The sequence below is a fragment of the Sclerotinia sclerotiorum genome, genomic scaffold (assembly GCF_000146945.2).
Source record: "Sclerotinia sclerotiorum 1980 UF-70 scaffold_25 genomic scaffold, whole genome shotgun sequence".
NCBI lineage: Eukaryota > Fungi > Ascomycota > Leotiomycetes > Helotiales > Sclerotiniaceae > Sclerotinia > Sclerotinia sclerotiorum.
The window spans coordinates 283244-307337 of record NW_001820811.1 but is presented as its reverse complement, the minus strand read 5'-3'; the positions used below and the strand labels follow the sequence as shown (position 1 = coordinate 307337).

Genomic DNA, 24094 nt, shown 5'->3' with positions numbered 1-24094 from the left:
CTGTTTTTTAAAGGAAAGGAAGATTGGAATATTGAATTGGATTGGATTGGATTGAAAGGTTGAGAGATCGAGAGAATCAGAAGTGTTCCTGAGTTAAGTTTAGGTATTCAAGAAGGGAATTGGATTGGATTGGACTTTTTCGCTGTCTTTCCTCATCCTCAATCTTATTTCATCTTATTTCATCTGATCTGAATCTGTTCAGTTCAAAGCAAATCAAACCGAAAAGCCAACTCTTTCATCCAACTATCCAACCATCCATCAATTCACCATCCCAAAAATAAACACCACTCAACTCATCGAAAATCCTCACCTTTTAAATCTCAATCACCAGCTCCAACTCCAATTCAATCACAGTAACAACAATTATGCCTCATCATCTAACCTCCCTCTTTAAATCCGCTGCGGGGATTGCAAATGGTGTTTTGGGAAATTCGGTGGGGAGTAGAAGGCGAAATGGGAATGGGAATGAGAAGCAGGATTTACTGAAGAGGGAGAAGGGAGAAAATGAGAGAGAAGAAAAACTTCGGACTGAAGATTTGGGTTTGGGAGGAGTTGCTAGGGATGAGGGGGGAATTGTTGGTGGGGATTTGGTTGAAGGGGACGACGGGGTGGAGGGTAGGGAGATGAGTGGAATGAGCGGAAGAAGTGGGACGTGCAAACATTGTAAGTCGATTGTTACGTCAGGCTCAACAGCTACAGATAGAAAGGATAATCTTCTTCCTTTGACGCCGTGTTTGAGAGCTGTGGATGGATCGGATGTGGAGGTTAGTCCTACGGATGAATTGGGTGGGTTTGGTGGGGAAGGTGGGAGTGGAAGTGTAGATGAGGAAGATGAGGGTGGCGGTATTAAGAATACTGGGGCAAGTGGGTTAGAGACCGGAGGAAAGAGCCACAAAGACAAAGACATCACTCCTACTTCTATCCCACTCCCAATATCGAGTACGACCTCAAGCATAAACACGATATCTGAAATACAATATACAGCTACTAGAAATCGTTCCTCTACTATTCCGCGCAAACAGATTGTTACTAATATAAGAGGTTGTCTTGAGTGGAAGACTGAGTATGGGGGATATGAGGGTATGGAATGTGGAGGGAAAGGAGAAGGAAGGGGAAATGTGGAAAGAGGGGAGAGATTGAGAAGTTTCGGGAGTGCGAAGAGTAAAGCTATTGGTGAGAGGAAGGAGGAGAGAAATGCGAGATTGGAGAGAGAGAGGATGGAAAGGAGTAGGAGGGATCTGTAAGTTTTCGTTCTTTCCTGTCTTCCCGCCTTTAAGGTTTCTTATTGTTTTTATCTAAAACTATCTCCCTTTTCATATCCTCCACACGTTCCACCCAGCTCATCCTCATCAAGATCACACAACTAACCACCTCCTTCCCACAGCCGCCACGAAAATCCCCTCTATTCCCATCCCGTCCAACCCAATACAATCTCGCAGGGAACACCACCCACCACAAATCCCCTCTACGCCAACACCTCCAGCCCATCAATCAACTCCTCAAACTCCAAATCTCGCGCTTTTCGCCACTCGTATACGGTACCTATTCATGGATTGAATCTTATGGGTAAAGGAGTTGAGGGGTCTACTGATGTGGAGGGTATATCTGGAGGCATGGAGAATATATGCACTGGAAATAGTGTAAGTGGTGTAAGTGGAATGGGAAGAGGTACTGCGAGGGATAGATATAGCGGGAATAGTAATACATCAGTTTCTGGTTCTGGATCGGGGGCGATGGGAATGGGATCGCGAAGGGGAAGTTTTCTGAGGAGAGCAAGTGTGAGTTTTAAGGGGTTGGGTGCGGGAATGGGGTTTATGAGGAGTTCGAGTGGAGGAGGTATTGCGGTGGGTGGAACCGGGGAGGGAATGCAAGTATTGGGTGTAAATTCTGAAAAAGTCGATTCGAATACTATACCTGCCGAGTTTCTGAGAGGTGTAGGTGGATATGCGGGTGATGGGATGGGTATATGTGTGGGGAGGGAGAAATCTGAGATGGGTATGTATGCTTATTTCCCCTTTTCTCGCTGTTTGTTTCTTTCTATCTTGGAATTTTGATTTTTGATTTGTATATAATAGTGGATATGGATATGGATATCATACTATAGCTAACAGTTAAACGGATAAAAATAAATAGACACAGAAAAAAGACATAGTTATCGCCATTCACTTATTTTACCGAAATTTGAATGGGAGGAGGAATCTGTGGGTGGGAAGGAGGTTTGAGTTGTTTGTATGGTTTGGTGGGGAGTGGGTTTTAGTGTGGATGTACGATGAATGGATGGATTATGGATGGATGAATGGATGGGGTTTGAAAAGGCTGTGCTGGCTATATATGTGAGCTGGATGGGATAATGGTGATAGATTGGTTGTGGTGAGAGATGGATGGATGGGTAATGGTATGGTGATGGATGATGGATGATTTTATTGGACATTCATGGATGTGCTGGATGTGCTGGATGTGGAGTGAAGAGGAGAAGATGCTTGAGATTACTTAGTAGTGGGTAGATATAGATGGGAGTGTGGTATTAAATTGAACTGGGAGTAGGGGTGGGTGTTATGGATACATGCTATGGATGGATATATGAACTGAAAGAAGGAATGGGATAAAAATGAAGGAATTAATGGATAAATGATAGAAATTCAGGAACTGATGATAATTAAGTGGTTATTTAGCTAGTTTAGTTAGTTAGTTACTAAGTAGTTAAATGGATTGAGAAAGGAAGTAGAAATAATAGAAAACTTGGAAACTAAAATAAGAAATGAAAAGTTGTCTTTATTGAGGTACTTTTTTCTTAGGTGTGGATTTTCGGGATTAATACTTCAAGAAGAATAGGAATATAAATGTGAAAATAATATTAAATAGAAATATATTTAACAAAGTGAAATTAAGAATAAAATTCTATCAAAATATCATTTTATATAATTATTATTTCTTTTATGTGAGTAGGAAATTAATATTAATAGATATGTTATTTTCAATAACAAATTTATCGCACTAATCTTATAAAATCTTCACCATGAATGGCATAATCACCTAAATAACCTAATACTGGGAATATAAAGGTAATAGACATATTCCGTACAATAACTTACTAGGTAACTTATACCTCTAGATACCAACATATACCAGTCCTGTAATTTATATAAATGGGATTCCTTTCATTATCTTATGCATAAGCCCCTCTTTCCATAAACATGAAAGAGCAAAACACTTTGTAGCTGGAAGGCGCACAAACAGTCATGTATGTAAGTTTAATCTAAACTAGAAGGTCTATACCTGATCGTGGTTCTAGACGGCGATAGCGAAGGCTCTTTCCTTTTCAAAAAGGTTTCATGATTGGCCATTCGGATGACTTCGAGTAGGCTGTCTTGTTTTGAATATTTGGTATGCAACGCGGTCCTTGTTATCATATATTTGATATTTCTTCATAGATGCTCAACGTTGCTTTAAATTCTTAATCTCCTCTACAACAAACTCCGAAACCACGTTCGAAACCATGTTCGAAACCACGTTTAAAACACTATTGAACCACGTCGAAAGTTACATGAACCTTTAAATAAGAGACAACAAAAAAAAAGCAACAATAGCTGTGGGTCGATCGATCAAATCTAATCATTGTCTTCCCTACCATGTACGAAAACTTCTCCAATATAACAAAAACCCGGAAAGATATGTACAAGAGTCCCAAAACACGACTCATAGCATCGAGGTTTACGGCAGAGGGAAACGGGGTTGAGGCGCCTGTCGTCAAGTTACACGTGGACATTGAGAACATGCCAACTGTGAGGCAGAAGATATGGACAGACAAAGTTATGGCTGGGAATACTTCAGTATCAGAATCTACACTTTTTAAGATGTACAAGCTGTTTCCGAATACATTTGCGTTGAAATGAGAAGAAGAGGAGGAGAAGGTCTGAAAGACATGATGATATTGATAGAACTCTGAGCGTGTAAATGGCGATATGGGCATTATGGAACACATTTGCCGACTGGCTCAAAGATTCTTCCAAAATATGCCTTTTACAGTTCAGCCTGGGGAACAAGCTTTATAAAGGAAACCCCAGACAGTCACTATAACTATTGAGATGAATCAATCAGCCAATTAATGTAGGACAGTAATGCACTAGTTATATGGCGACAAGATTAGGACTATGAAGTGAGTTTCTTCTAAACTCGATGGTTATATATAAATAAATCTCTACCGCACAATAAGAGTCTAATTCTTGAACTGTGAAAGAATTGGCTTTCTGATGATGAACATTTGATAACATAAAATATTTCAAAGTGGAATTATATAAAAAGCTGTGATTTGCTCAACTTTAAAGTAATGTAAGCGAACGTTCTTTCCCGTCACTCCCTAGGTCTTTCCATCTCTTCTCTCTCTTCCCACCTTTGACAATAAAGAAAATGCCAACTACTTCTCCTACACTTCTACCCGTTGAACATGATCATTCCACATATTTTGAAAGAATAATTACCATATCATACTTATGATAGCGAGCCCTAGTGAAACTTTTAATTCCTATATAATATAAGAGAAAGGAGCGAAAAATTCACAATTCTGCTTGAAAATTATCGAGGAGGTTTGAGTCTGGAAGTTCAGCGGGGACAAACAGCGTGATATTTTGGAGGGAGAAAAAAAGGGAGACTGTGTTATTCGTGGGAGGTCATCTTCCTCTCAACTCTACGATCAAAAGCGTTCCAAGGGTGCGAAGCCATACTCCTAGTCAGTCTCAAGTCCATTCTCCTCAAAAATAGCACACATCTCGCAGTGCCGAACCTCGGCCGGCTACTGAGATTCAGGAAAATCCTTTTAACTTTATCTGAGCTCTCGATACCCGAAAAGACAAACAACAAGCCCCATGACCTTCCACAAGGAACAATCCTTGTAAAGAGATAACGAAACAAAAGCAAGTACGGTTAAGATGCTTTCAAAAAAACCAGGATCAAAGCTTGCACGCTCAGTCAGCGCAGTAGAGTTTACTATCTACGCTACATGTCAACTAGCTCATATCGTGGCCAGAGACAATACTTATCTCGTACTAGGAGCACCAGAAGAACGTCGAGCTTTGTATATCCTCTCCAAAGACATTTGCCCAGTCTGCGATGGCAAGGAGGGCGAGTCTGCTCTTAGCGATCCGGAGAAAACGCTCCCTGCACGCCATCTCTTCGTTAAGGAGAAGATAAATGATTTGATAAAATCACTTGATGACATATCAAAGAATTCTCCCAATGATAATAAAAGGCTAGAATTTTTGGATGATATTTGTCATACGAGTCAGAAATAGCCCTCTTGAAAAGAATCATGGACGGGAAAAATGATGAAGACTATAGAGGAAGCAACCATTTGGCTTACCACTGCGAATTTTCCTTTGCCTATGACATGTACAGGAAGGACCGAGACAAGATTACAGACAATAAGTCTGATGCTAGATCAGAAAATGGTGACATATCCATTTCAAAAAGAATACCTCAGGAAAAAAAAGCAAACCATCATAGTGACACCAAATGGGCGAGGCAATGCGGTCTGTATATTGGGAGATGTTGGAAGAACGGAGAAATACTTGAAGGTATTGATAAAAGACCTGAATCTTACTTTGAATCCAAGCCAATCCGTGATATACCGGGTACCCTCATAGTTGAGCCAGGAAGAAGTTGGACAGGAATTAAGTTTAAGAAAAATCGTTGCAGCTTGGTTCAGAAGCAGTAGTTGAATTTTGTATGATTTTGCGGTTGGCATTTATAACAGAAAGCTTGCTGGATTATTGTACATGATGAGAAAGCTATGGAAGGTCTAGAGCTTCTAAGGGGGATGTATCCGAGCAAGACTTGATTTTTATCATGGTTCCCTATACTCGCATTTCTTCATTCTAGACTTCAAATTGAATGGAGAGCAGCCGGATCACACCCCAAGTTTCAATTAAGTCAAACGATGATATAGATAGATCATAGCGTATATATTATTCCATCCGAATTGTGCAACGAATAACTAGCTCTTGATACTTTGATTGTACCGAAAGTTGAAGCATTGAACGTCCAACTTTTTCTAGATGTGAGGTTCTTCTAAGCTGGCATGATAGGATTTGCTAAATAAGTTAGGGAAATCTCGATATGTAATTATTTCCTCATCACTTAGTATCTTTTCTGGTAATATAAGTCTGGTACCCTACTTCTGGACCACCCCTCTTTCGGACCACCTTTTTACACCAAAAATTACCATTTTCAATTATTAGTAATTCAACAATTAATGAATGAAATCAATTGAAAATTTAATTATAATATTTTCATATAGATATAAACAAATTCTGGGAATTTCAGATTTTTCACGATTTTATTAATCGAGATTTTGAAGATTGAAATTTCAATTTTCGATTTGTATAGGATTTATATATAAATTCGAAAAACACAAAAATTTGAAATAACTTTTCAACACAAATTATTAAAAATAAACTATGAATTTTTTTAAAATCTTTAAATCAAATGTAATATAATAAATCAAAATTTTGAATTTCAAATTATATAGAAAAACTTTTATTTATATTTCTAAATTTTACAGGGATTAAAAATTACACTATTTTGAATAAAGGGATTTTTGTAAATTATTTTTCACAATAAATTAATTTTTTTGATTAATTTTGATTCAAAAAGTTTAAAAAAATTTTTAGTATATTTTTAATAATTTTTGTTGAAAAGTTATTATAGATTTTAATAATTTTCCAAATTTGTATGTAAACCCTATACAAATCAAAAAGTTTGAGGTTATAAATCTCGGTGAGTTTAATTTCAAAAAACCTAAAATTTTCAGAATTGAATTATAGTTATATAATAAATCTTTGATCCAAATTTCATTGAATTTCATCAATTTATTGTAAAGTTATTAATAGGTGAAAATCATGATTTTTGGTGTAAAAAGGTGGTCCAAAAGAGGGGTGGTCCAAAAAGGGGGTACTAGACTTATGACTATTTAGTATGTCGGAGAGCAGCTCAGCATCGAAGTATTGTTGCTTAAACTTATTAGGTGCTCTAAGGGCAATTTCGCGTGGTGAAATTCCTTTTGTTTTCCCTTCATCGGAGCGTTATTGGGTATCATCTTTCGTCAGGTTCTTTTTAGGTATCCCCATATCAATTCCGCAAACCAATAACGTATCGCGATTGCCCACTGTAGTGCAGGTGATCGACTTAAAAGTAAACGACATCATACTCTTCAGACTAGAGAGTCATCTGAGCCTTATCTCTATTCAACTCAGTATATTTCCACCTCACAATACCTATGGAAATTCCAGACTACAGTGGTGAAATAAGAGATTTCTGACCAGACACATCTATTTGAAGCATTGAATTTATCGGTCTCTTTGGAATTATTCGAACTGTAAGCAAATATTGAAAATTCTACATCTAGTCTTTTAGTACGGAATATTAACACCCCATACAGTAAGCATATTCAGTAAACTCAATTAAACAGTTGTTTCCTAAGCTCATCAGTACATTCTCCTTGTATAGATGTTGAATCTAGGCTGTAGTAGTGGAGTGGGTCGCAACATCCTTTAAGCGAGCACAGGGGTTCTCAAAAGGGGTAACGATATTTCAAGAGAACTCATTCGAGAAAGCCATATCGTGCGAGTACGGTCAGATTCTAATGTTCTATTGCTTAGAATTAGGCTTGTTTCGAATAGCAAATATTGGATAAATGATGGTTTAGATTATATAATCGTAATTATACAGCGCACTATTGTTAATACCTAAATCATCATCATCCATTACAGTAAGTAAGTAAGTAGTATGGGATCAATAATAGCGGTTAGCTTAATAAATTCCTTTTTACAGCGATAAGTTGTAATCAAGACTCCTGACTTGAGCTGTAGAAGCCACTACATACACTTATTCTTGAGTTTAGAGATGACCCGTTTTATTTAAGGGTCGGATCAGGCAGGACTCCGGAAGGAAGGAATCGCATGCCTTCGCACGATTCAATGATCTAGACCTCAAAAGTCTTAAAACGGTTGGAGACCTTGAAATTTATCACATGAAGTATCTTAGTTATAATAGGAGCCGTGGTTCTTTTTCTTTGAACGAAAAGTACTGACTATGATTGGTCTAAACTTAACCATGAAAAGCTCTTGACTACTGAGAGTACATTAGTATGAATCAAAAAGAGAGCCGATGGGTGGTTACAAGAAGATATTGAAATGCAAAAGGCTGCGAATAGCATGGGTGATATGACTGTTAGCTACCAAGAAGGTTGAATCCTCCTGTGTTGAAATACTGGCTTAACAAAAATGTAGTCTATACACTCGGATAGAACGGCAGAATCAGAATCATAATCAGAATGAGATTGATGAGTTGTAACGAATAATGGTAGAGTTGATGCTTGATATAATGACAACTATGCAATTTACCAACGAATGTTATCCTCAAGAAATATATCACTCGACTATAGATCTAAAGCCCCGCACTAGCATACCAACTCCGAGCCTTCAATATTTAAAAAGACTAAAAATAAGCTACAGACCTTCAAGTATATGATGATAATCTACACAAAAGTTTTCCGTCAAATAAATATAACTTTTTAATAACATCACCTCACATTCCACAATAAATGGCGTGAGAACAGCGGAAGCTAAGCGAAGGAGGTTGAAGTCCCAGGTTAGGTAGAGGGAAATCTAGAGGTGACCGAGGGAAGCGAGTAGCTGTCGAGAATGTTAACATAGAGTAATATCAAGTAGAACTTTAGAATGTGTATCTAAGACGTCTATCTTATTATCCAATCAATGCCTTGGTTCTATTATATCTTAGACCTTTTCTACATCTCTTCCCATTTCATCATCTCACTCTTCTTCTCTATCTTTTTCCTTCTAAGTATATATTGTCTCACTATACCTACAACTAGATACCCATAAGACCTTAATAAAAGCAACATTTTCTTTCCTACATGAAACCTAGCTCTCTCTCAAGTCATAGATAATTAATTAATCCCGCAATACACACCTAAAAGGGCACTAATGCATAAAATTCCCATCAACCACAATCGACAAATTAAACATCCCAGCCTCAAAATTCTAGAAATATCTAGCTTCACTACCTACCTACCTAGATACCTAGATATCTCCCTATATATGACCTTTTCAACCGAGTGAATTAAAATAGGATAATAGTGAATACGAAACTCGCACCAAAAAAGTGACAAGTTAGCACATGATCTTTCAGATTCAAATCAAACCCAAACACAACTTCAACGTCGTTGACCTTTTCCTTCAACAATAAATTTTAAATTAATCACCATCAAATACCTACCCACACGAAATCAAGAAATGACATCGACAGGTTGAATGGAATAATAATAAACCTTCCTCCTCCATTCCTTCCTATCCTATCTCCATCTCCCATCCATTCCTTCCTACATCTTCCTCATCCTCACCCTCATCCTCCTCCTCAAATCACCATGCCACCAAAACCAACACGCTTCCCACCCCACCCACCTCACCCTCCCTATCCCCACGCAAAAAACCCACAATCTCCCACCCCTCACAGACTCCGATCTACAAACCGCCAAAAGCGAATTCCCAGAAGAACCCCTCGCATCGCGCGCTCTTGAAAAATACGCCCGGGAACACTGGATTCAAGGACGTTATTTCTGGAATAATGGGGTTCGATATATTTGTGGTTCTGGTATGTTTATTTTCTACTACGCTATGTATATGATTATGATTATGATTATGATTTTTTAGTGGACGTACTGTACTGTACTGTGTTAATTCTTTTCTCTTTGTGTTTGTGTTTATGCAGATATCGAGTACTCTACTGCTGTAATTCCTAGATATGAGAGGAAATACGGAGGAGAGAGTAATAAACGAACATATCATGTTGCGAGAGATATCCCGACGCTAGATACCATTGATCGACCAAAGAAGAAGGGAATTCGTGATGCGGTTAAGCATCGAAGTGAAGGTGGTTGGTTCTTACCTAGGGAACATCGTCATCATTTTTTGAATTTTCCTCAAGGTGTGTTGTGTTGATTTTTATCTATTCCCGTGAAATTATCTATTGGGTTTCTTGAGACCAGAAAGAGCATCAGATTGAATTGATTGATTCTCTAGCTAAGCAGTTAAGCTGCGAGTATATATTCAAAAATGAAGGAATAAGGTTAGGTATTCAGCCTTCGGAATTAAAGTGCTTTGAAATCAAAATATTGAAAGCAAACAAACAGTATACCAAAAACGAAAGAATGAATTAAAAGTTGAGTTTTGTTTGCTCCTTATATGCATCATGCAATATATATGCATATGCTGCCAAGATCCTAGGAGGTCAACATTATCTGATACTTACTAATACCTCGACTCTAGAAATCATTGATATGATTTTCCTTTGCGTGTTAACAGTCAAAAACCATACAATCACACCGGACGTCACAAAATCAAACTGGGTACGAGCATATAAATCTCACCACACCTATTCTCTAGATGGAGAAAAGAGTCTCAAATCCGAACGCAGCTTCAACACAATCATCACACAGACTCGGCAAGATCATCAAGGAAAATACTTTGAGCTTCGAAAAGTATATCGTCCCAGAATAGACGCAACATTATTACGAGTGTGCAAAAACTTCAATCACAATGGAACTTCAATGCTGTATTCGGAAAATATATTTCAGTTTGCAACTATGGATTGGAGTGAAACTGGTAGTCCTAGATATTGGTTTGACCCCAGGGAATATGACAGTAACGGGCGGTTTACGAGAAGCCACATTCGTTTTCTGGTTCATGGCTGGTTGTATGAAGTACCCACAGTGGCAAGAAACGGAAGATGGCCGTCTAGGGGCAGAGGGGCCGATAAGGTCCTAGTTGCAGAAGTCATTCGAATAATCGAAACTCTGGGAGTCCCGAAATTGGGGGATTGTGGACTCCCGTCATTTACCACGATCACTTTTACCGTTTTATTCATGCTATTGGGAAGGAAAAGGCCGGAATGCTCAAGACTTTACATTTCAGTGGCAGAGTGATACTACACGATTATTTGGAAGAAGAAAATAAATGTAAAGTTTTCTGCAACAAGGACCTCATCGATACCCTTCGATATTATATTCCAATTATCAACAAGTACTGCACGGGATTAACAAGACTGGTTATTGAAGTAGAGGAAGATCCTTTGGCAACAGATTTGACAGTCCTCGCTCTAGGTCTTAAGGGCTCGCTCGAAAGTTTGTTTCAAAGAAGTATTTTGTCCCTTCTTGAAGGACAACTTCGAAAGTTACAAACGGTGAAGGCTCTGGAGGTTTTTCAAATCTTCGAGGTTAAGGATGACATACCTGCAGAGTCCACGGCTACAAGTTCTAAATCCAAAAGACATATGAGAAGAGAGAAGCTCCATTTGGCAGAACCGGCGATTGCATGGTTTAAGGAGAGAGCGCAGGGATTAGAGAATGTCGAAAGAAACGGAGGATGTATGGATGAAATATGAGAGGTGCAGATATTGGATGATCAAGGAGATTTTTAAAATACGTTGTGGGGAAATGGCTCAAAGAATGATAAGATGGACTCTGAAAAGAGTGTTTTGTGGGATGGGCAACCTGTTATGACTGGATGAAATGAAGACATCAAAATGCAAGCATAGGTCAAATAAATGAGAATTAAATGAAACCATAAGATGTCATTATCGATGACGTGAACCTGTTTGTACATGTACATGTATACATCAGATCAATGATATCACTAATCTCATAATCATTGAAGATGTGAATGAAGTTCTTGTTCTGAATTAGCAGCAGCTTAAAGAGGATCGAAAAGTGGATCGATGGTGGTGCTCCACTCGTGATATCACGTGCGTTTAGAGATAGCGAGAGTTCGCGTGAATGGAAATGATTTCTTGCGACGGGTTGGAGTCGCTGCTGTATGGCGTGCGGTTTATTGTGATGGATAGATAGTAAGTACCCTTGTTGAATGTACGCGGCTAGCAGGATGAATTGATTGGTGTCGTGATGTGACTAGGTGGATCAACTAGCAGACTTTAAACGGTTGAATGTATCCGAAATTACAACAGCATCATCCAAAACCTTCATCACAAATATCCACAAATACCACCAACAAACGCAAAAACCAAAAATCTTCTTCACAACCCAGCCCAAGGCCAAATATGCAATGAAAAAAGTTTCAAAAAAAAAAAACTGGTCAGACATCCATCAACGCCCACCCCAATCCAACGACCGAAGCCAATCAAAAAGGGGTCGAGATCATCACCACTTTCTATACATCATTTCTTGTTACCAAAAAACAACATTACTCCTCTCTCCCCCTTCCCCCAAAAGAGAGAAAGAAAAAGAGAAATAAAACGAAAGCAAAAGGCTTCACTCTAGGACATTGAGGAACGACTCATCTTCCCAGTTGGAGTCTGTGGCTCTTGTAGAGAACACAGAAGAAGGACGTTTACTAAAGAAATGATTCTTTGAAGTATTGTCGATATTTTTTTTCCCTGAGGGTCTGGGGGATGGGGGGTTTTATACAGGTTTGGGTGTGGTCTGTGCTAGATTTTTTCGTAGGGGTTTTTAGGGCAAATGGTGCAAACTGCTTTTTTAGGGTGGAAAATTTGGTGAATGGTGGGTGGGTACAGTAGTCTTGTTTTGTGGTTGTACTTCGGAGATGAATTTTTTTGGTTTGGTTTGCTTGTGCGGGTTTTTGTGCTCCTTTGTATTATTTTTATGTTATTTTTCATGCTGAGGTGATTGTTGTTTATGTAATGTATTATTTATTAACGTGGTTTATCAGCATGTGCACCATATCAGCATGTGCACCACTTTTACCTCAATTATTATCTTTCCACTTCAATACGCGATTTATCAACAATCTATAATGTAATCGAATAATAAAGAAGCTCAAATACTCTTAGTTATCGAAGCTATTCGAAAAGATAAAAAATTAAGCATTCGGAAGGCTGCAAAGCTATATAATATATCGCATACAACACTTATCCGCAGAATGAATGGTTTAATCCCTCGTACGGAATTTCGACCAAAAAGCCATAATTTGATTGATTTGGAAGAGGAAGTACTTATTCAATATATACTCAATATAGATGAGAAAGGATTTAGTCCTCGAATAAGTGATATGGAAGATATGGCGAATTATATACTCGAAACGCAGGGTGTGAAGAAGGTTGGAAAGCTTTAGGCTCATCGCTTTGTGAAACGATATACAGAATTAAAGATATGTTTTAATTGCGTTTATGATTTTCAAAGAGCTCTTTGCGAAGATTCAGAGCTTATTGAAAGATGGTTTCGATTGATATCGAATATGCAGGCCAAATATAGTATTCTGGACTGCGATTTCTACAACTTCGATAAAACAGGTTTTATGATGGGACAAATATCATCATATATAGTAGTTACTAAAGCTGATCGATATGGAAGAAACAAAGCTATACAATCAGGCAATCGGGAATAGGCTACAGCGATTATTTGTGTTGATGAAGAAAGTCACAATATACCTCCGTTTTTGATAGTAAAAGACGAATACCACCTCTCAAATTGGTATACCGAAAACGATTTACTATACGATTGGCTTATTAAACCTACTATCAATGGATGGACAGATAATGAGACAGATCTTGAATAGATTAAGCACTTCAACAAACATACTGAAAGTAGGAAAGTGAGTAGATATCGAATACTAGTGCTTGATGGACATGAAAGTCATAAATCATCAGCATTCTAGGAATACTGCAAAGAACACAATATTATATTACTTAGTTTACCACCTCACTCTTCGCATTTAACTCAATTACTTGATATCGATTGTTTTGGTCCTTTAAAACATTTATATAATCGACAAATCGAGAACTTTATCAAGGTGTATATCACTCATATTACCAAAACCGAGTTCTTTCAAGCCTTTAAAGCTGTATATATCAAAGCAATATCTATATCAAATAGTAAAGCTGGGTTCCGCGAAGCTGGGCTAATCCCATTTAATCCGGAAATTGTACTTTCAAAGCTAGATATTCGAATAAGAACTCCATCAAATAGATCAATATCAGCCGATCCTGATATATAACAATCTCAAACACCTTACAATCCAATTGAAGCTTTCTCTCAATCTACTTTAGTGAAAAGTTGTATTGCTCAATATCAAGGGAGCTCACCTACTCCAATATTTGAAACAATTGCAGTTTTAGCTAAGGGTACAAAGCTCCTAGCTTATACAAATACGCTTTTAACTGCTGAGATTCATAATCTCTATAAAGCAAATAAAGCATTTAGTAAACATTGAAGAGTTAAAAAAGCTTTAATACGAAAAGGAGGAGCACTTTCAGTAGGGAATGGACATGATATATTAAAGCAAGAGAATGTAGATGATCAGATACGATATAACGAATATACAAATGATGATTCTTCAACAAGAAGGCAAGCTACTATACGACGATGTAGCAAATACGGTAGTACTTCACATAATGCACGAACTTGTCAATTAGATCCAGCATTAATTGATCCTTAGATTGTATATAATTTAATTATATTTTATAATGTTGTTGTAATTTTATTTTAATTGAAAGATAATAATTGAGGTAAAAGTGGTGCACATACTGATAAACCACGTTACTAGAAACTCGTGTCGATATTACTGCATCACATGAGGACGACATCTGAACGAGTAGAATGAGTACTATGAATTACCAGTTACCAATTCTTACCATAGATAGATAGTGCCGCGAGTAGATAATGTATATTTTTATTTCTTTCTATCGATATTTTTGTATGTAATATATATATTGTAATATTTATATAACATACTGGTCTATAAGATATATCAACTCATTGCCAAAGTTAATTACTAAACGAGGTCAAAAATAACAAGATGGAGTTATCTGTTTATTATCGATTGATTACCATTTATTTCTGTAGGGTCGAGAGAGGGATAATTTGAAGTTCCTAAATTATAATTAAACCTAATATTGAGAAGTTGAATGTTAAGTACTTGAGGTAAGAATAGTTATTCATAGGGGTATGGATATATGGATGGGGAAAGTGGTATTCCATAGGTATATCCTATACTATACTATACTATACTATGCAATACTATACTCAAAATCATCACATCACATTACAACACCTCAATTAAAATTCTAATATGCAGACATTTCAACCGGGGAATCCAGAAAGAGAACAAGTATCGTGGAATTGTAACCGGAAAGTTGAAAGATGGTGGTCAAATCCGAATTATAACATTGGAGATGACCATCCACCAGATCCGACCAAAATTGAGTCAAGGAAATCCAAACTAATATATGAAAAAGTATCAACCACCGCCAAATGAATTATTAAAGCCAAAAAACTGTATTGAAAATCGACATCCTGGTAACACTATTTGATCCCCTACATTGAAAGACTAAGATATGTATTAGACCTAAAAGTAAAAGCAAGAATCCTGTTGCTAACTCACAACATAAATTCGTATAAATGGAAAGCTTTGTCCTCTCATTGAATTTTTGATAGTGACTCGGTTGTTGATCGATTATGCAATCATGAAAAGGATAATTTTCCGTCAGTGAAGCTTTCGCGTAACTCTTCTCGATGTTGATCAATCCTTGTCTAGACCAGGCAAAGTACCATTTCGTAGATCCTCCTCAAGCCGCTGAATCTTGGCCTTGGTAACAATTCTCTTCAAACCATCGAAAGACGGCTCGTGATATAACGCGTAAGAAATTCCACCATCAAATTCCCGTACTCCGTCGAGAAGAAGGTCGAGATTCGAGTTTGGAAGCAGTGGCTCTTCCCAATGTCCAGGCATATTCACAGAGAACTTTCCATCCTCTATGAAAGTTTTGTCGACTTTTGAGATGCATCGACCTGCCCCAATGGAATCGCAACGTGGTAGGCCATTTTCACATAAAAAGTTTGGGTCGAGATTTGAGAATTCGGGCAGAGTCGTAGTAGTTATGTTGAGTGAAAGATTGTTGTGTTGACCTTCATGCATAATCTAATACTGTATGCTCTTGCAACAAAAACTTATATGTCCTCTGAACTTACTTTGTACGTTCGCGTCTTGACTGGTGACATATGGACTGAGATCAATCCCTGTGTCAACGACCATTTTTGACCATCGTTGAAAAACAGCAATAGTGATTTCAGTACTCCAACGGTAGGATTCGATGGCTGTTTCAACAGCGCGCATGTATATGTCAACGATATCGTGCCGACTAGAGTGCCATTTCTCACCGGTAATGACATGAGGTCTTCGGGATATTTGCTTTAAAACCTGAATGAGTTTGTACTCGCAAAGGATATCCCTAAAGAGGCAATGTCCAGAAAACCAATGATAGTTTAGAGAATCCAACCAATTGTCCAAGAGATGCATCAATAGGATATCTTGCCATTGAGTATATTCATTGTCCACCGCTGGATTCCCATCTTGAAATAACTCAGGAGTAAACCGGGGTACCAAAAAAGTCGACGAGCTCGATTTTCTTAGTATGCAGGATACTGAACACCGCCGTGTAGAAAAAATCCACTCTGATTGTGCACGGTTTAACCTGGTATATATATCGCTACACACTAATATCATCGCAAATATTGCGTTGGATGGCTCTTGGTCCATATGAGTGCCAAGGATCATAACCACCAATTTCGCACATCAAGATGAATGATTCCGATTGTTTCGCGAACAATGCATCATCTATAGGCAAGCTATTATACGTAAGTATAATACAGTTTCTGGGTATGCTATACTGAAAACCCACAATCGTCCCGTAGGTATACGTCAGCCCCACGAGCAGGAAGGATTTGGCAAAGCTTTGGATGTGACGCAGCTTTCTATAAAATAATAAGTAATTTCTGAGAAAGTCGCGGATTTTTTCGAACTCTCACGTGTAGAAGAGACATCCCATCTTCGTCCACATCATAAATAGATGCTTCGACACGATCAAGCAACCTTTTCACTGCTCCTGCGTCGCCTTTCCTACAGAGTATAAAAATCTCTGAACTATATGGTCGTCGTCGAATCACATCAAGCATGTAATTATCAAAAGTGTCTGTTGTCATTACTCTAAGACCTTTCCGGGAGATTGTGAATCCTACGAGGAACTCAACTATGTAAGTTCTCGTAGTTGTCAAGTTATCTGCATCATCCGAGGAATCGTCATCATCATATCGGTGAGTGGTAGAAGTGGTTCTGGAACCGAAAGTGCCAAGGAAGAAGTTCGTCCTGTATTGTTTGATAGACTTAGAAACGCTGTTCGTGTAGGTTTTCCTGTGTTCGGGGGAAACAGGGCAATTCTGCATGAGTTACAGTGAGGATTGATTTGTAATCTGATGGGATGAGCTTGTGCTGGTGATAGCTATCGAGGTGATCTTCGTGTCCAGGATATCGAGCTTGCTATTGACTTGATTATGGAAGATCTGTAACCTGACGAGTCAATCAAATGCCCGATTTACTAGCAAGGTCCTCCATTACTGATTTCTGCTCGCCTGCAGCAAGGTCATGATACTTTTTATGCTCTCCAGATTGTCCTTGAACTTTTCTATTTTGCTAGCTTTTAGAGTTACTTGAACTTTTCTCCATTGTGTACCGAGAGTGCTATTATTTCGGGATAGTTTCCGCGTCAATTCCGAAATAAAAATTGAAAGCTGATCAACATCTTCCTTTGCTAGATCCAAAGCCTCCTTAACCATATTTTGAAAATGGATAGGTACGTTACCGGCTTCATGTTCAACTCGAATCGCATGAAAAACGTTAGCCACAAGCCTCAGCTCTCTAGATAGTCGACTAATATCCGCAGGAGCACCTTGGATAGCCTCTAGAACGCAGCCGCTTTCCTTAGTGCATCCGCGAGCTGGACAGCCAAAGTTGCGATGTCGATGACACTTGCTGTGAAAACCGCAGGATCCATGCCGAAGTACGTTTCACTAGGAATGGTGGAATACACACCTGAAAGCAGTGAACGGTAGGTAAAATCGTGTTTTGTTTGCAGAGAAGGAATAAGTCGAGATAAATGTAAATTTGTAGTGATGTGCTGAGTTCAGCACGAGACCAGATAGGCCCCACGCTACCGCTGCACCAATCATCAGAGGGAGGCACTCCTGTAAGGTGAAGTCTGAAGCGTAGCCTTGTCACAATTTTACCGGGGCATACGTGGCGCAAACGCTCAATGGTGTGGGCAATTAAGCCTATTATATTACAGTAAAATGTATATCATCTGGTGCCTTTTAACTCTGCCTCGACTTCCTCTACAACAATCGCCCTGACCTCTTCCCAAGAAGTGCTGGGTACAACTCTGACTCGCTTTTCCTTGTCCTCCAAACCGACAAATTCCTTGGGGAGTACAGTTTCAAAACTAAAACTCTTTTCATCCTCTAATGCGAGATCAACGGCGTTTGCAAACTTAGCAGGATGTGCTGTTGCAAGGGAAATATGATATGCGTTTGGCGAACGGGAAATGGATCGTAGTGAAGCAGCTACACCGATGGCCGAATGTGGATCCAAAACATATGAACCATTAGTATAGAAATCCTTAATTGTGTCGATGGTTTGCTTGTCGCTGACTCTCTCGCTCTCGAAATCTCTGTTCGCAGCCTTGAGGATTTCGTCATGGACATTGAATCCACCCTGCACTTTCAATTGTTTGAGCCAGACTTCGACTTCCTGACCTGCTTGCTTTTTGTTCCATTCATCATCCATACCAGCGGCAGATGCGTATTCGTAGGCCAAAAACCATAGTAATCGCTCAAAGTTACTCGAAACGAGAATGTCCATGGCCGGGCTAAGGGTCTCCTTGACACCATCTTCATGTGCTTTTACTCCATCCTCAGCAAGACCACCTTCAGCTTCGACTCCATGAACAGCTTTTTTCTCGTAGTGTCCTGTCTTCCAGAAGCGGTATAGGATATCATTCTCGTTAGTTGCAATGACAAGCTTTTCAGCTGGTAGACCCATGCGCTTTGCGAAATATCCCGCCAGAATATCACCAAAGTTACCAGTAGGAACGATGAAACGAACTTTGTTTTCGGGTTTATATGCAGGCGACTTTTGGAGAGAGAAGTATGCATGGAAGTAATATGTGGTTTGTGCCAAGATTCTGGCCCAATTGATAGAATTGACAGCCCCTAGGTTCATCGTCTCATTGATCTGCGGATCCGCAAATAAGGCTTTGACGGTGTCCTGAGCACCATTAGATATGTCAAGTATAAAGAGATGTATGACTCACCTGGCAATCATCAAAAGTTCCTTCAACTGCCAAATTGTGTACATTTGCATCCAAGACTGTTGTCATTTGAGCCTCTTGTACAGGGCTTACTCTACCCTTTGGATGTAAAATGAAGACTGAAACATCCTTCTTGCCTCGCAAACCATAGATGGCAGCAGATCCAGTATCACCACTTGTAGCCCCAACCACTGTAAGATGATGTCTATCTTTTCCCTCCTTGCCTTTGTTCCGTCTAACGAGAAAATATTCGAAAAGATTTCCGAGTAACTGTAATGCGACATCCTTAAATGCAAACGTAGGGCCGTGAAACAATTCCAGAAGATATAAATTATCTTTCTCGTTGAGAGGAACAAGGGGTGTAGTTTCTGGGGCGCGAAATGTAGAGTAACTTCGATTTATGATATCTTTTAAGTCTGAGGGTGGTATTTCGGAACGAGAGATGTAAAGGGAAAGTATTTCGAATGCGAGATCAGAGAATGACAGGTCCTTCCATTTTGATTCCCAGTTCTCTGGTAGTGATGGGATTTGTTCAGGAATAAATAGTCCTCCATCGGCAGCGAGACCTTTTAGGACGACATCTTCGAAAGACAATCCGTAGTCGCCTCCTCTAGTAGATAAATACCTTTGTGGAGGAGTATGGTCAGTCATGATGGATAAGTTGTATGGAAAACGAATGTGAATAACTTCAATTGAGACAAATGTTGACTCAAATATGGATGACACGAATAAATTCTCAACATCACTCCGACCTCGGGGACAAATACCTGATGCACCCCGCCATTTAGTTTAGTTGTCCCTTTCACAACCCACTAAATTTATCTTCTAGTGGAAATCTTTCAATGTTTACGAGTAATCGATATCAACATAGAATTTCTTTTCCTAACCATAAATCAAAGACATTTTTTTATTGCCAAATTAAGGGATCTTCCATGACACAATCAAATTCCAATAATACGGTTCACGTTGATGGAAGAACCTCAACTCCAGCGCGTTACATTGCAGAACGATGATATGTTGTCGCCCAGCACTAGGACCCGGGGAGGGGCTACTTTCTCTTCATCAGCCTATTTATCAGGTAGGTTGAATATTGCGTGATTGATGCGTGTCCACAAGTAATATACTTGCCGTTCGAAATCCCCATTGCTTGAAATTCTTCTCATAGCACATTCCTTATCATCATGGCACAAAACATCTACGACCAAGGGGACTTCCTCAAAGCATATGCCCAACTTCCACGTTCCCTTCATGGCTTGGAAAAGGCTCCTGAATTTCAAGTACTTCGCTCTTGGATACCAGACCTTGAAGGATTGAATTTCCTAGATCTTGGATGCGGCATTGGTTGGATGTCTAGATGGGCGCGAGAAAATGGTTCCCAATTTGTTCAGGGTGTAGATGTGTCCAAGAATATGCTATCTCGAGCAAAAGAATACCCAGAAGACACTGCCATTAATTATTGCAAAGCCGACCTGGAAACTCCAGAGCTGCCTCCAAATACGTTTGACGTTGCTTATAGCTCTCTGGCTCTACACTACATCGAGAATCTACCAGCTCTCGTCGATTAAGTTTACAAATCAGTGAAGCCTGGAGGAACATTTATCTTTTCTGTCGAACATCCTATCTGGACTGCTCCACGAAACCCCGACTGGATCAAAGATGCGGAAGGTCATGAGGTCTGGCCATTAGATGGGTATTTATTTGAGGGCCCTCGGACGACAAACTGGTTGGCAGAAGGAGTAGTTAAACAGCACCGTTCGATTGCTACGTATATCATGATGCTTCTTGATGCTGGGTTCATTCTATCTGCAATTGATGAGTGGGGACCGACGCCAGAGCAGCTACAGGAATATCCAGACTGGGCTAGAGCAAGACATCGTCCTCCGTTTCTACTTGTAAAAGCTACAAAGCCGACCAATTAGGGTATTTAGCAGCACAATCTGGAGAAATGGTCGATAGTGTTTATGTGGATCTGTTGGAGTTGTAATGAGGGGCACCGTTCTAGGGCTGGGGTTACAGGGTCATTCACCTATGTAAGCACTAAGTAGCTGTCACACTCTAAGCTAATTCACCCTCGTTCAATCTTAAGATGCATACAGTACATAACATGATTTTTTACGACAATCTCCTGAGCTCAATCGACTTTTGCTCGCCGTCGCGATGTTCAATTCATTTCGCGCAGATTATCATGGCTGGTTAGAATTCAAAGAAAATGCCCTTCCTAGCAATATATTCGGCTACCTACTCGTCCAATACTTTCTACGATATTTCAAATGTGAACCCTTCGATACTGTTTGCTACGATGATCCTAAAGAGATCGCAAAATGCGGAACGCTTGGTCAACGAAGCTTTTTGAAAGAATCATTACAGATGAGAGATGGACCTAGACCTGAAATGGCGAAATGGGTACGGCAACCCTCCAAAATATAAGACTAGATACTAACATACCAACAGATAGTTCCGCATAGACAAGTTGACGAATTCGGAGGAAGAGATATGCATAAGCTCATCGACCAAACCGTTATCGAACTAGCTAGAAGATATCCCAACCACATAGCCCTCGCTACATCTGCCCTCGAAAAACATGGGGACGCTCTCTTAATAGCGGAGAAAGTTTCAACGCCTCATCTTCCAGCAAAGAAAACAAAACGAGAAATCGCACATGTTCATACAGAAGGAAAGAATGTGGATTATTCAATGCACGCAGTCCTCTCGCCCAAGGATTGCAAAGAAGTAATTGAGAAGGGATGGGGTGAAAAAATGACCTTGGCCGGCACATTGAAAATGCCTGCAGAGTATCTGATGATATATACTCCAAGATCAGAATCAGAATTGAAGGTCGTGAGAGATATCTTGGAGGCTGCGATTGGGTTTATGACGGGTGCGGCGAGACCTTTGGAAGAATGATGGCATATAATTTCCTAGTGGATAGGCTATTGGGTCGAGAAAGCCATATGCTCAATTTGATAAAGCCTAATTGCATAAATCTGGTTTATGTCTTTAAATTTGTGATGGTAAACTGAACTCGATTCAATCTGAACCATTCTCTACGATTTTGACTCTCACTATATCCATCAAGAGCAACCCGAGTGGGTAATTTAACCTTTCATCCAGTCAACTCATAAATTCTAAAGATGGGCAAAGGGATTTCACATGTGAGGCTCTCAAATACAAATATGTGTCAAGGATATCTATATATTGCTATTAAATCAACGCCGGATAATCAGATAAATGATAATAGCTATCTACCGAGTTCTTTTTACCTAGACTCACTATCAACCCAACCCATCCGATCCGATCCGATCCTTTCCATTTCTTTCCTTCCAGGCTCGCGCCATTCATATATGTACTGTGTGTTTCATTTCATTCAATCCCGTTCCGTTCCGATCCATCCTGTCCTATCCTTCCTTTTGGTTTCTCTTCAAGATTGAGTTGATCCATCCGACCGTTTAACCGTCATACCAATCATTCAACCATCCAATCATCCAACCAAGCCACGAACCAATGCACACGCTCGCCGTACAAAAGTGCAAATAAAGTACAAAAGAGAAAAAGAGATTACCCTATCCATCCATCCATCATCCATCCGTCATCCATCCATTCATCCATTCCTACAAACTTTTTAAATTCCAACCATCAAATAATCAATTGCCTAAACTGCAAAATCCCGAAACCCCGACACACACTCAATCAACCAACACCCCTCACATATCCAAAGGATAAGGATGATACTTCCCATCATTAGGAAACAGATCATCATTCACACTCCCCCCACTCCCCCCACTCAATCTCGACCCTCTCGTCCCCGCCGCCCCAACATTAACACTAACTGGTACTTCTCCCCTAACATAAGGCACCTCATCATGATCCCTCCTCCCATAACCACTTCCCATCATCATCCCCGGAAAAGCTTGCGGCGCACTAGTATATCCACCCGGCGAAGTTCCATAACTAACACTTGCCCTCCTAGTCCGTCCCGCATTCCCACTGCCCCCAATAGGACTAAGTGGTGTAAAGGGATTTGGTAGTTTAGAAGTTGAAGGAGTTCCCGAGTTACGTTTCTCGCGGGCATGTTCCTCATCTCGGTATCGAGAATTAGGACTCATGGGATTTACATCCCGTTCATCGTCGCGATAGTTTGGAGAAGGTGGTGCATCTCTATAACTAGTTCTTCGTTCCCTCGTCTGATGTTGCCCTCTAAGTCTTTCTTCTTCTCTCTTTCTCGCATCGGCATCCCGTTCTTTCTCCCTTCGTGTCATAGGTGGTGTATTTCTTTCCATCGTTGCAGGATTCCTATCACTTCTCTCTTTCTTCTCCGGTGTGATTTTAATATCAGTTCCTCGAATTCGGATACTATCACTATCTTTCCCTTCTCGTGCATCTTTGGCTCTACTCTTGTCCTTTTTTAATTCCTCAATCGTGCAGAGCAATTGTTCGCGTTCACGACGGAGTTCCCGTTTCTCGCGGTTACTTTCTGTAAGAGTCTCTTCGAGGTCGCGGTTCTTTAATTCGAGGGTTTTGACTCGGTCTTTGAGTGTATTGAGTGCTTCGTTCAAGGCTCGAACATTTTGTCTTTGCTCCGCGCGTTCGGCATCGGTGTAGAAGGATGTGGAGTTTACTTGTGCAGTAGCTGAATTGGAGGAGGATGAACCGACGCCTGAATCAGAGGGATGACGTTGGTGAGAGAAAGATGGTCGACGGGTAGAAGACGCAGGTTTGGATGATGTAGGTGGTGTAGGTGATGGACCACCGTGAACGGAAGATCCTTTGGTAGAAGATGTATAATGAACTTTCTTGACCGGTTTTGAAGACATCGTGAGATATGTTGTGTACTTAGGTACGATTATGTACCAGAGTAACGATTTGTGTAACGGCAATATATACTCCGAATCAGAACAATTGACTCGTACCAATC

The 24094-nt window shown here is 39.7% G+C and overlaps 11 protein-coding genes across 11 annotated transcripts; 7 read left to right on the top strand and 4 right to left on the bottom strand.

Moving 5' to 3' along the window:
• Window positions 1-365: 365 nt before the first annotated feature.
• On the top strand, window positions 366-2222 carry SS1G_13490 (predicted protein; the record flags this gene model as incomplete). The annotated part of the gene is made up of 3 exons (XM_001585556.1): window positions 366-1240; window positions 1385-1995; window positions 2134-2222. The coding sequence occupies 3 exons, from the start codon at window positions 366-368 to the stop codon at window positions 2220-2222; spliced, it is 1575 nt and encodes a 524-aa protein (XP_001585606.1).
• Window positions 2223-3629: 1407 nt separating this feature from the next.
• On the top strand, window positions 3630-3893 carry SS1G_13489 (predicted protein; the record flags this gene model as incomplete). The annotated part of the gene is made up of 1 exon (XM_001585555.1): window positions 3630-3893. The coding sequence occupies one exon, from the start codon at window positions 3630-3632 to the stop codon at window positions 3891-3893; it is 264 nt and encodes an 87-aa protein (XP_001585605.1).
• A 1032-nt stretch (window positions 3894-4925) lies between these two features.
• On the top strand, window positions 4926-5288 carry SS1G_13488 (predicted protein; the record flags this gene model as incomplete). Its single annotated transcript, XM_001585554.1, has 1 exon — window positions 4926-5288. The coding sequence occupies one exon, from the start codon at window positions 4926-4928 to the stop codon at window positions 5286-5288; it is 363 nt and encodes a 120-aa protein (XP_001585604.1).
• Window positions 5289-10962: 5674 nt separating this feature from the next.
• SS1G_13487 (predicted protein) lies at window positions 10963-11454 on the top strand (the record flags this gene model as incomplete). Its single annotated transcript, XM_001585553.1, has 1 exon — window positions 10963-11454. The coding sequence occupies one exon, from the start codon at window positions 10963-10965 to the stop codon at window positions 11452-11454; it is 492 nt and encodes a 163-aa protein (XP_001585603.1).
• A 2916-nt stretch (window positions 11455-14370) lies between these two features.
• Window positions 14371-15267, top strand: SS1G_13486 (hypothetical protein; the record flags this gene model as incomplete). Its single annotated transcript, XM_001585552.1, has 3 exons — window positions 14371-14421; window positions 14946-14965; window positions 15120-15267. The coding sequence occupies 3 exons, from the start codon at window positions 14371-14373 to the stop codon at window positions 15265-15267; spliced, it is 219 nt and encodes a 72-aa protein (XP_001585602.1).
• Window positions 15268-15563: 296 nt separating this feature from the next.
• On the bottom strand, window positions 15564-16157 carry SS1G_13485 (predicted protein; the record flags this gene model as incomplete). The annotated part of the gene is made up of 2 exons (XM_001585551.1): window positions 15564-15796; window positions 16013-16157. 2 exons carry the CDS (start codon window positions 16155-16157, stop codon window positions 15564-15566), a joined length of 378 nt encoding a protein of 125 aa, XP_001585601.1.
• Window positions 16158-16530: 373 nt separating this feature from the next.
• On the bottom strand, window positions 16531-17653 carry SS1G_13484 (predicted protein; the record flags this gene model as incomplete). Its single annotated transcript, XM_001585550.1, has 4 exons — window positions 16531-16658; window positions 16723-16795; window positions 16850-17186; window positions 17436-17653. 4 exons carry the CDS (start codon window positions 17651-17653, stop codon window positions 16531-16533), a joined length of 756 nt encoding a protein of 251 aa, XP_001585600.1.
• A 520-nt stretch (window positions 17654-18173) lies between these two features.
• Window positions 18174-19833, bottom strand: SS1G_13483 (hypothetical protein; the record flags this gene model as incomplete). The annotated part of the gene is made up of 2 exons (XM_001585549.1): window positions 18174-19139; window positions 19186-19833. The coding sequence occupies 2 exons, from the start codon at window positions 19831-19833 to the stop codon at window positions 18174-18176; spliced, it is 1614 nt and encodes a 537-aa protein (XP_001585599.1).
• A 530-nt stretch (window positions 19834-20363) lies between these two features.
• Window positions 20364-20747, top strand: SS1G_13482 (hypothetical protein; the record flags this gene model as incomplete). Its single annotated transcript, XM_001585548.1, has 1 exon — window positions 20364-20747. One exon carries the CDS (start codon window positions 20364-20366, stop codon window positions 20745-20747), a length of 384 nt encoding a protein of 127 aa, XP_001585598.1.
• Window positions 20748-21367: 620 nt separating this feature from the next.
• SS1G_13481 (hypothetical protein) lies at window positions 21368-22086 on the top strand (the record flags this gene model as incomplete). The annotated part of the gene is made up of 2 exons (XM_001585547.1): window positions 21368-21374; window positions 21638-22086. The coding sequence occupies 2 exons, from the start codon at window positions 21368-21370 to the stop codon at window positions 22084-22086; spliced, it is 456 nt and encodes a 151-aa protein (XP_001585597.1).
• A 797-nt stretch (window positions 22087-22883) lies between these two features.
• On the bottom strand, window positions 22884-23993 carry SS1G_13480 (predicted protein; the record flags this gene model as incomplete). The annotated part of the gene is made up of 1 exon (XM_001585546.1): window positions 22884-23993. The coding sequence occupies one exon, from the start codon at window positions 23991-23993 to the stop codon at window positions 22884-22886; it is 1110 nt and encodes a 369-aa protein (XP_001585596.1).
• Window positions 23994-24094: the final 101 nt, after the last annotated feature.